The sequence below is a fragment of the Ascaphus truei genome, chromosome 5 (genome assembly GCF_040206685.1).
Source record: "Ascaphus truei isolate aAscTru1 chromosome 5, aAscTru1.hap1, whole genome shotgun sequence".
NCBI lineage: Eukaryota > Metazoa > Chordata > Amphibia > Anura > Ascaphidae > Ascaphus > Ascaphus truei.
The window spans coordinates 123,197,983-123,208,897 of NC_134487.1; the positions used below are offsets into that span (position 1 = coordinate 123,197,983).

A 10,915-nucleotide genomic window follows, 5' to 3' on the forward strand; every position below is an offset into this window, starting at 1 on the left:
AAAAAGTAATTTTTTTTTTTTTTTTTTTTTTAAATATTGCTGGAGTACACACAACATATTGATGGCAGTAAGTAGGCCTTGTATGAAACCTATTTAAATGGTGATAAACATGAGTGAATTAAGTAATAAACATTTGTTTGCGCCCAATAATGTTAGAGGCTCACACTTAGTATAGTTGTCAAACATTAGGCCTGTATTATTAAAATACTGTGTTTTCACAAGGAAGCATGAAGTGTATGTTTTTTGTAAATACATCTATACCAGTTTAGATAGCACTATATATACACACACACACACACACACACACACACACAGTGTGTGTCTGTGTGTGTGTGTGTGCATATATCAATACATACTACATATATATTAGTATCAATTCAGAGATGTTCTTGAAACAAGAACACATAAATGATTAAAGGACAACATTACAATGGCCAGCAAAGGTAAGTAATATTTAACACAAAATCCTGCTGTACACGTACAAGAAAGATGTTTGCAGTTAAATAGGTGCTTTTATAATTGCATGAAAATAATATGCACATGCAATGATTACATCAATTAACACACCCAAATGCAATGTTTTGCTGCTAAGTCAATGGCAGCTTCTCTAAACTTAGCAACTGGCTCCTGGTGGACCATTACTGAACAGACGATTAAAACATAAATATTTATAACACTATTCATTAATTAGGAGTGTTAACATTTCCAAAACTTCACGTGTACAAGAACATACTTGAAAGTTTGGAAACAACACAGTCTTCAGCATACATACAATAGTAATTAGATAATCTGAAGTCAACAAAACAAGGCCAAAGACATATTTTCTGAATTATAACATTTATTTTTTTTGTTCCTTTTGCGAGCGAGTAACAGGCCTGCTTGTTGTCTCTTGAATTTTCCTTTTTCTTTTGCCACCAACTTTAGGCACAACAGAGCCACTTTGACTGGCCTCTGGCACTTCACGGGCAGGGCTTGTGGCCAGTGACTCACCTACAGGGCTTTTGGGCAGTGACTGTTCACCTACGGGGCTTGTGGCCAGTGACTCACCTACAGGGCTTTTGGGCAGTGATTCACCTACAGGGCTTTTGGGCAGTGATTCACCTACAGGGCTTTTGGGCAGTGATTCACCTACAGGGCTTTTGGGCAGTGATTCACCTACAGGGCTTTTGGGCAGTGATTCACCTACAGGGCTTTTGGGCAGCGATTCACCTACAGGGCTTTTGACCAGTGACTCACCTACAGGGCTTTTGGGTAGTGACTGTTCACGGACAGGGCTTGTGCCCACTGACACATGTGAGCAAGTTGGTAGACACTGCACAAGTGATGGTTGGTCTGTTTCATGTGTGTCTTTTGTTGTTTTTGACCAAAAACTGGTCAGTAGTAACTGCTTGTGTTTTGTTTTTGTGGGCTCCTTTGTAGGTGTCTGCTGCTGAATTTGTACAGATGGCAGCGGTAGGATGTCATCAGGAACCTGCACAGCAATGTCTGCTACTTGACCGGTAACATTTGGGCCTGGTGAATGAATATCAGATGAATGTGGTGAAAACTGACCTGCATGAACAGATCCTGGCTGGGAGGTGTTCAAGTTGAATTGTGGTACATTAGTCATTCTCCAGTAATTAGCTTGTGTTTGCTGAACAACTAATGCTTCGAATGAGGTGTTGATTTTTTGCAACTGTTTCGGCACTTCAATGAAGACTCTGTGGAGATGTGCCAATTGTGAAACTGTTTCTTCCTGCAGTGCAATCATCCTTTCCAGCACTGTCATGAAGTCAGAATGGCGACGATTTTCTGCTTCCACAATTTTTCCCTCAGAAGCTACAATTGCATCGTATGTCGTATTTGCTGGACGATTTGCCGGTAAAACAGTTTCAATTGGAACGTCTTCATGGTCACTTGCTTCTATTTGTGTGTCTATGGCGGTGGCGTCATCATCATCATCATAATCCTCTTCATCATGTTCTACAAATAAATGTACAAATTATTAAATGTCATGTTAATCTCTGCTGTGTTACTATGTAATTGTACTGTGTCATAAGTAACAACTAACATGTTTCCATACGTTTTATAACCTCACATTAAAAACTACCTTGACTTAAGAATAATGTTTGGACTCAGTATGAAATATGAGTGAATGAAAACTTGCTGTAAACTCACAACTCCTACATGATAGTTAACATCACTAACACAATACAAGTTGCCTTACACTTCATTTTCACTGACACTAAGTAATCCTATTTAAAGAAGATGTGCAAAACAAATAATGAACATGACAACATAACATATAGAAGAGCACATATTATATGGCCACCAACTGATACACTCACCTTCTAGGTGTGTTGAGCTGGCTGACCCAGGTGAAGACACTTGTTCAGTCTCAGGTGACACATGTCCTTCAGGGGCAACTATATATAACAATAACATAAGTTTTACATTTACATGTGTAAATATTGAACAAACAGTTATTGTATGTTCTGTATTTATGAGTACCTAACAGCATCATTTCCTTAACCCAAAATGTGTGTGTGAAAGTGAACATAAATAGTTGTAATAACAATGTACATGCCTGTGTACTTAGAAGTTTTGAGTTCCCTAACATACAACATACTATGGTTCTGCAGTAATGCGTGAGGAAAAATACATTAAATTTGTACATAAAAATCATATGTTGTGTAGTGATATCAGTATCATAATATACATAACTATCATGAGATGACCATTCACAATGGTTATCATGAAGGTGGTCATATTGCAAAAAGTGTTGTTTTTGGTAGAGGATATGTGTGGTACATTAATATAAGATGTGGCACACATGAATGTGGCTGTGACTAAACAAGACAACACATGCAGTGTGTGATAATGTGTCGTTGATAGTAGTTCAACTATAGATATGAGTGAACTAATGTGTGACGTACGGTTTGATAAGTAATGAGTTGTTGGGGCATTTAGTAGCTAAAGTGAAGCTTTCAAATGAGTGTGATTAACTTCAGTTGTGCTAGTCAGGTTGTAAGAGCGGTATTCCCTTCCCCAAAAAGCCTAATCAGCCACACCTTTCAATTACTTGAAACAGGTGAAAATGGTGTGAACTAAGTTGCCCCTAAAATGAGGCTGAACCCCACCCCCTCTGTTGAAGTGTATGCTGTGATGAGATATTAATTGCAGCTGCTTTAACACAATGGTAGATGAGCTAAATAGTCGTGTGCAGTTTTTAAGTTATGAAAACAATGACATAAAATATGATACGTGTGCCTCATTATGCTGTCTGTATATGACTTAAAGCAAAAATGGACCTTTTCATTAACAACTATAGATGTGTTAGTGCAAGTGATGTTTGTAGGCCGTTGCATGCAATATATTTGATGCATGCTTAAAATAGGCAGTAATGTCATGTTTGTCGGAGTAAAATAAATAAAATAAACAATAATATTCTACATATTTCTGTTCTGTACCTGTAGCTAGTAATAATTTCTCATTAACATGTGTTACACATGTGTACTACCCTGTTGTTCCCCATCTTCGCCCACCATCAATTGCTTCCACTGCAGCAATGCATTTTGGGAATTCACATGTAAATGAGCACGCAATGGCACGTGCTATATTAGTTACTGCTTTTAGTAGGACTACAACATATATGTCTATTTTGAGATATATATATATATACAGAATCAGACATATACATATATAGATGCAGGTATGCTTATATTGTGACGACAGTATAAAAAGCAGTGTAAATATGCAAAATAACTGTAAGCAACGACACGCCTAGTACAGTAATATTTCTCACCTGGTGGAAATTGTGAGGGGTAAATTCCTATATCACGGTCACCAGGTAAGCCTTCCACGACGACGGGAAGTAATTTTGCCCGAAGCAGCTCCTCCAATGGACTTAATATGAGACGTTGTGGTGTGGGCCCACCTCCAGTGCCAGTAGCATGCACGCGTTGGTGTTGTATTTTCTTTTTCAATTTGGACCTAATACCATCAAATCTCTTGTGACAATTCCGCTTGTCCCTCACATGATTCCCACACGCATTGACACCAATGACTATTGTGTCCCACATTTCTTTTCTGCTTGCTGAACTTGTCCGCCCTTGAAAAACATATAAAATATATGAGGTAAATTAATAATAATATAAGCACCAGTTTCCTACACTGCTAGCTGTTCCAAGAGATAGCAAACATGCTGTTTTATGTGTAATATGTGAAGCACATGAGCATTCACTACTAAACCTATACATGTAAGCAAGGTTGCATTCATATTGTATGCAGTTATGGCAAATTGACCGCCTGTGTTTAGTTGTCCTTGTAAGGCATGATAAAAAGCTGTGTTTCCAGACTAATTAACATAGAAAGATATTGTGAACCCATATTTGCATATGAACAAAACTCAGATGACCTAGGATCACATGTATTTGAATAATAAATGTAAATGTACACTTACCTAGTAAATGTCCATATATACTGTCATAGTGCTCCAGAATGCCAGTGACAAGCGCTGTATTTTCCTGGTCATTGAAGCGAGGATTACGTGGCTTCTCCACACGTTTCTTCCGAGCAGGTTTAGGGTCAGAGCTTGGCTGGTGCTGACTGGACTCTCCTTCTTCCAATGGAAGAGCCTCCAAAAGCTGCCCACCAGCAAGCACGCCACCACCATCCACCCCATCAGCAACTGCGCCACCAGCAGCACTCCCAGCACCAGCACTCCCACTCCTAGCACCAGCACTCCCACTCCTAGCACCAGCACTCACTCCTAGCACCAGCACTCACACTCCCAGCAACAGCACTCACACTCCCAGCAACAGCACTCACACTCCCAGCAACAGCACTCACACTCCCAGCAACACCACTCGCAGCACCAGCAACACCACTCGCAGCACCAGCACTCCCACTCCCTGCAACACCACTCTCACTCTCAGCAACATCACTCCCCTGAACAGTACGTTCACTCCGACGCGTACTCCCACGAGTAGCACTCCCACTCCCACCAGCATCACTCTTCCCACGCTTTGCGGGCATACTTCCAGCACTCACAAAAAACAGACAATAAATGTACAGCCAATCACACGAAACACTTCCACATATAAAACAAGACAAAGATGTAAACAAAACAACAATGGACAAAGCTCACCCAATACACAACAAGTCTCTCAGTCAATATGCAAATCTTCAAACAGCCAGCTCTGTGCGTCTCTCTCTCTCTCACTCCCAACAACACAGAGAATGAATAGCAGTACACGTTGCCTTTAAATATGGCGCGCAATCCAAAACATGCTTGTTTCGCCTGATTCAGCAAGATTTGTGATTGGGCAACCTAACAGCACCCCGCCACGCACGCCGATACACCTGTGTGTGATCGGCTAATCATCGTGAGAGTGGGCGGATTTGTTTTCGGGTTGATTTTGAATGTATTCGGCACTTACTGCATACGGAGAGGAAAAAACGCCAATAACATGACTAATCGGTAAGATTGCCGATTTCACATAATCGACGCTTACTGCATGAGGCCCTTGGTGTCTTGATTTCAGCACACAGTCATGCTGGGGTGCTCAAGAGTCTCCTTGTTAGTTCACAGCAGGAGGCTTTTAAACTTGTCTGATTAACCAGGTGGAGACTGGTTGTTTTTAGCTGCCATTAACCAGCTCCCTGCTAGATTCCTCAGACCACTGAGACTTTCTAGTGAAGCCTCATTGAGACAGGGTTAATTTCCTGTTACAAGGGTGTTTATATGGATTGTTTTTTTAATATGGATTGGGGAGGTTTTTAAAGTGAAACTTCTATGCTGGCACCTCCCTTGGAGTAAATCGCCTTGTTGGAAACGAAAGTGCAGTGCCAGAAGTGATGTCACTGTTGGTAGAAGAGGCCACTAGGGCAGCTGGCATGCAGGATCTGTTGCCGCCGGCTTGGCACGCCGGCCACACACACACACAGTAGCCACCAACGCACACGCTCAGGAGCCGCCAGCGCGCACACACACACACACACAATTACTATACATATTAGAAGTGTGAGGGGGTGCTGTGCACGTGCATTCTAAGTCAAACTTCTTTGTGTTTTGATTTTTAATTAAAATCACCATCACAAATACAATTTCTGTGACAAAACACAAAGAAGTTTCACTTAAAGAGCGTGCTCGGCACACACCCTTTTTTCAATATGGGTTAGGGAGGATTTTTTTATATGTATTGTCTGCAACCCTGCCTTTCACCATTATCACCCAGCATACAGCGCTTCCACTGCAGCAAGGGATTCTGGGAAATGACATGCAAATGAGCACACAAAGTGTCACCTTTTCTCTGAAAATCCATTGTTACATGGAGCCCATAAGAGATAATGCTTGCTGTTCACACAGCTTTAAGAGCACAGCATGAGAATAAGATGCAAAGCCAGAGAAACCATTCACAGACATGTTTCAACCTTAATGGGTATCAGTGTGAAGTTGGTTGTACTGCTGGCTTTGCATTTTCAAGACTGTGGGGTTTACCATCACGTTTTAAGTTATGGTGGGTGAAAAAGGCAACAAGAAACCTCCACCATATTGCATATAGCAAATAAAAAGATCACTTGTGAGCACATTCACATGTCTTAGGCAGGTCTGCAACCCTGCCTTTCACAATTATCACCCAGCATACAGCGCTTCCACTGTAGCAAGGGATTCTGGGAAATTACATGCAAATGAGCACACAATGCGTCACCTTTTGTCTGAAAATTTGGGGAGTTTATGTGTATTGAATTTTGTGTGAGGGGGAAAGAATGAGTGTGAGGAGGGGGATTGTGTGGGGTAATTGACAGGGGAGGAGTGAGGGGGTGAGTGAGCCGCAGGGGAGAAAAAATATAATTATTGGGGGGGGGGGAGGGGAGAGGGGGAAAAAGAGGTGAGAGAAAAAAAAAACATGGGAAGAGGGAAACAAATAGATGGGGCTCGCGAGGCGTGAAATGGGGGGCTCGGAAGACCGCCGACACGAGGGGGCCCCTAGTCGTAACTAGTCCTGGGCCCCAGGAAATCTATCTGCAGCCCTGCATACATTGATAAATACAAATTTACAAGTGCACAAGAACTATGATCATAATGACCTGAAATGATTTTGGAATTCCAACAGGTCTCTCTTTACTCTCCCTCCTCCTGACGGACTCCTCCTTTTATGTGCGTTTCTGCACAATGCTCAACACGCAGGAGGTGTCTGATTGGTTGAGGAAAGATACTCAAACTAAATAGTGTGTGTGTGTGTGTGTCTCAATCTTGTTTGAGGTCTTGAGAATTCCTACCAACGCCTGACCCATCATGTACTGCAATATATTGGTGAACAGGTCAAAGGTTTTCCCAGCGTTTGATCTCTGCTAAGGAATGTGCATCGGTTTCCCCTGGGGTCCAAATGTTAGTTACAAAACATAAGGAGGTATTTAAAGTTCTGGAAAACAAACAAAAATACTGGTTATAACAAGCGTGTGGAGTAAGCAAACTTTTGTTTGTCAATTCCCCTCACTTCTTGAATCTCAATGTAATGTGTTCAAAGTGCAGCTAAATCAGATGTACTATATTCATATCTACCGGTACATCAAAGACAGTTTCTCATGCAAGTCCTGCACAAGTAACCCTCTCGGTAAGTAATGAGGGCTGGCACGTCAATGGCCTTTATTACATACCCCTGTACGTCATAGCTACTATGCCCGTTTTCTAGGGGTAGAGCACCATTGCGCTGGCCGTAATCTGTATGAAAGGGGAGGGACGTCACCAGAAAGATGTTGATAATGTGATTATACAAGCGATCACATGATTAAAACAACAGTTGTCTCTGGGCTCACACTTTATTATAGGAAGCAAGGGTTCTCTGGAGCTGAACAGCTCTGGGGACCCCCTGCTTAGAAGGTGATGCCTGTACTTCATGTAGATTTAAATCTCCTGTGTCACATGGGCCAAAAGGAATCTGTGATGGATGGCGTTGTGACTTTCTTTTGGCCACCATGATGTGGGAGATTTAAACCTCCATTTTGTTTCCCCTGGATAGATGATACCAGCTTCCACCGTGCAAGATTTTTGCAATAATTTGTTGCCAATAATCCCAGACATTTGAGCTGTAACAATAGATAATGTTACCTTAGTCATAGGATACATTGTAGCTGCCGAGTTACACTGAATGAAGCAGCCAGTGTGTTAGGCTGGGGCCATAGAGGGTTGAGCCGCGCCAGCGGGCGCAATCGGAGGCTGGTGGAGACTGAGGGAGGCGAGGCAGTGACGTCGCTGGGCCAATCGCCCACGACACACTGACGTTGACGCAGCTCCGAGTTGATTGGATGTTTTCAGCCGACAGCGCGCTGAAAAACAGCTTGGCTGTCGGCTGAAAATCCCAGCGCCTCAGCACGCCTGCGGACGCTCGCGTGAGCCCCCTCTCAAGGCATCCTCATTGAGGATGCAGGGGCTCAGCGCGGAGCGTCTGCACGGCTCAGCGCGGCCTGTCCTTCTATAGACTCGGCCTTAGGCACATCAGGATTTTCCTAGATTTATAACAGGAGAACCAAACGATTCCAGCAAAGGTAAAATTATACATGGTCACATGCTTTACATATACAAGAGGGCACCAGTCATGCGGCGGGTTCCGTTCTAAGGACCGTCCGCAAAGCGAAAATCGCCGGAAAGCGGAACCGGCTATTTTTGTTATGTGCGCATGCGCAGACCGGCAATACGCCATTCTACGCATGCGCAACATCAGCAAAAAAAACATTCTGCGCATGTGCGACCCCGGACCGGCCCGTTCTGCGCATGCGCAGACATAGCAGCCCCCTTCTCGGTACCGCCGAAAAGCGGGGCGCTGAGAATCGGGGCCTTGCTATACAAATAACAGGGGGTGGGGGTATGTAGCTTTAAGAACTAGATCGACTTTACCACTGTTTCGGGCACAGTGTAAGACTTATTTCTTCCTTCTGGCTTTTCCTGTCCAACAAAATAGGACAAATCAGGTCCAGCAACTTGGGATGCCCCTTCATGGGGTCTGAAAAATTCAAAGGGAACCAACAAATGGTTGCCAAGACAGAAAAAAAAAAAAAAAAAAAAAAAAAAACTCAGGCCAGGAGGTAGATTAAAAAAAAAAAAAAGGAAGTAGTCAAGCACACCAAAAAATATTGAGCAATCAAAAGATAAAGTGTCAAATAATTACTAAGAGTCAGAACAGCATCAAAGGTTTTCGGTGCAACAGGCACCTTTATCAGGGATGAACAAAATTAATTGTGTAGCGCTGTATCCCTCACCCTATGAGAAATGTGGCGGCTACTGGGTATGTATGATGCTTTAACTGTGGCTCACCCTCACCCTATGAGAAATGTGGCGGCTACTGGGTATGTATGATGCTTTAACTGTGGCTCACAGGAGGCCTGAACCTCCGCTGCTGATATCACTATCCCACATACAATATGGGCCTTGCACAGCTGTAACCCCACCATGCCCTCCAATCGTAGTGCCCACACCCTGATGAGATTCCCCCACTGTACTGAGGTGCCCCTGGGCAACCAACCTCCCTGGTATCCACAAGAGCCAACCCATCCAATGTGTGCGACAGCGCTGCCCACTGTAACTTAGTGTTATAGTTGGTGCACGTTGTGAGGTACCTGCCCAGGTGCTCCAGCACCCGGGTATGACCGAAAAGCAAAAAGGGATCCAGCGACGTTGTCGTCAGCGAAGCCTTTGCGTGGGGTGGGTTCCAGCTGGATGATCCCACCATGAAGAGTCTCTATTGGTCCGCTGCCGTGTCCTGGCTGTGTCCCTCACACTTGTCACTACAGGGGCAGTATCGCTATCTAATGGGCCTGTCCCTGTAGCAGCCACAAACATGCATGAGAGTCGGGGCCTATAGGGGATCTCTGGCCTAGTGTAGGGGTCACTGACACCCTGCACACACAACTTCACCTCCGTGTCCCAGCTCCGACTGGCGTGGCTCGCAGCGCGCCAAATGTATCAATTCTCTGGAGCAGGGGAATGCTGCAGCCCTATTGGCTGTACTGGGCCATGTGGTATTGCAGCCTCAGTGGCTACAGGGGAACTGTAGTTCCCCTGCAGACCCTAACAGAACATGGCCGCTGCTGTACTGTGCTTCTGCGCCGGATCCCACGCATGCGCACTAACAGCCAAGATGGCGGCACCCTGCAACGGGAGCCGCCACAGACCTTGGGCAACTCGCCGACACACAACTCCTACACCTCTCCCTGCAGCCTCTGCTGCCAGTCGCAACTGCAGCAGGAGGTAAGGGGACAACCGGGGGACCAAGGCTATACTTGTATATAAATTTTAGTTTGTTCTTAAACTGACTAATGTACTGCGGTGCCCCCTTAAGTGAAGGTGTGAAGTGAACCTCTAGATTGCAAGCGCTCAGGAGCACAGCACTCATTACCTCTTTGTGCAGGTTTGTCCTCACCTGTATGTAACTGTTCATGTAATATACATACAACCCTGTACCCGCACTACAGTATATGCTGGCGCATCACAAATAAACAATAACACTTAAAGAAATGATGATTATTCCACACACCACATGTACAATCAGGTTTGCGATCACAGGTGCTGGAATCATTCTAACCAACTCTACATATATAAAGGGAGAGGAAACCGATTTTTTTTAGATGAAAAGTGTCATTTGTCTGCTGCCTTCCTACAAATAATCCCTTCACGCCAAGTCAGTTGAAGTTTAAGATATCTCCCGCATTTTCATTCCTGTGCCCCCTGAAACAAGCTCTCACATGTTGGTCAGTATGACTGGGACATTGAGCTGGTCCATTGGCCTGTATGGTTGTTCTGTAGGCATCGGATTTATCCTACACGCCCCGCGCCTCATTACCTCAATGAGCATCTCGCTCCGGGCCGCGGCCCCACCTCTGGCTGCTGCGCGTCCGATTCCATCTGCAACCAAGCCGCTCCAGGTGCCTTGTGAAA

The 10,915-nt window shown here is 44.2% G+C and overlaps 1 protein-coding gene across 1 annotated transcript; it reads right to left on the reverse strand.

The window, feature by feature from the left end:
* Positions 1-838: 838 nt before the first annotated feature.
* On the reverse strand, positions 839-4,150 carry LOC142494315 (uncharacterized). The gene is made up of 3 exons (XM_075598874.1): positions 3,785-4,150; positions 2,328-2,405; positions 839-1,962 (listed from the first exon to the last, which is right to left on the reverse strand). The coding sequence occupies exons 1-3, from the start codon at positions 4,059-4,061 to the stop codon at positions 839-841; spliced, it is 1,479 nt and encodes a 492-aa protein (XP_075454989.1). The 5' UTR covers positions 4,062-4,150.
* Between the last annotated feature and the right edge of the window lie 6,765 nt (positions 4,151-10,915).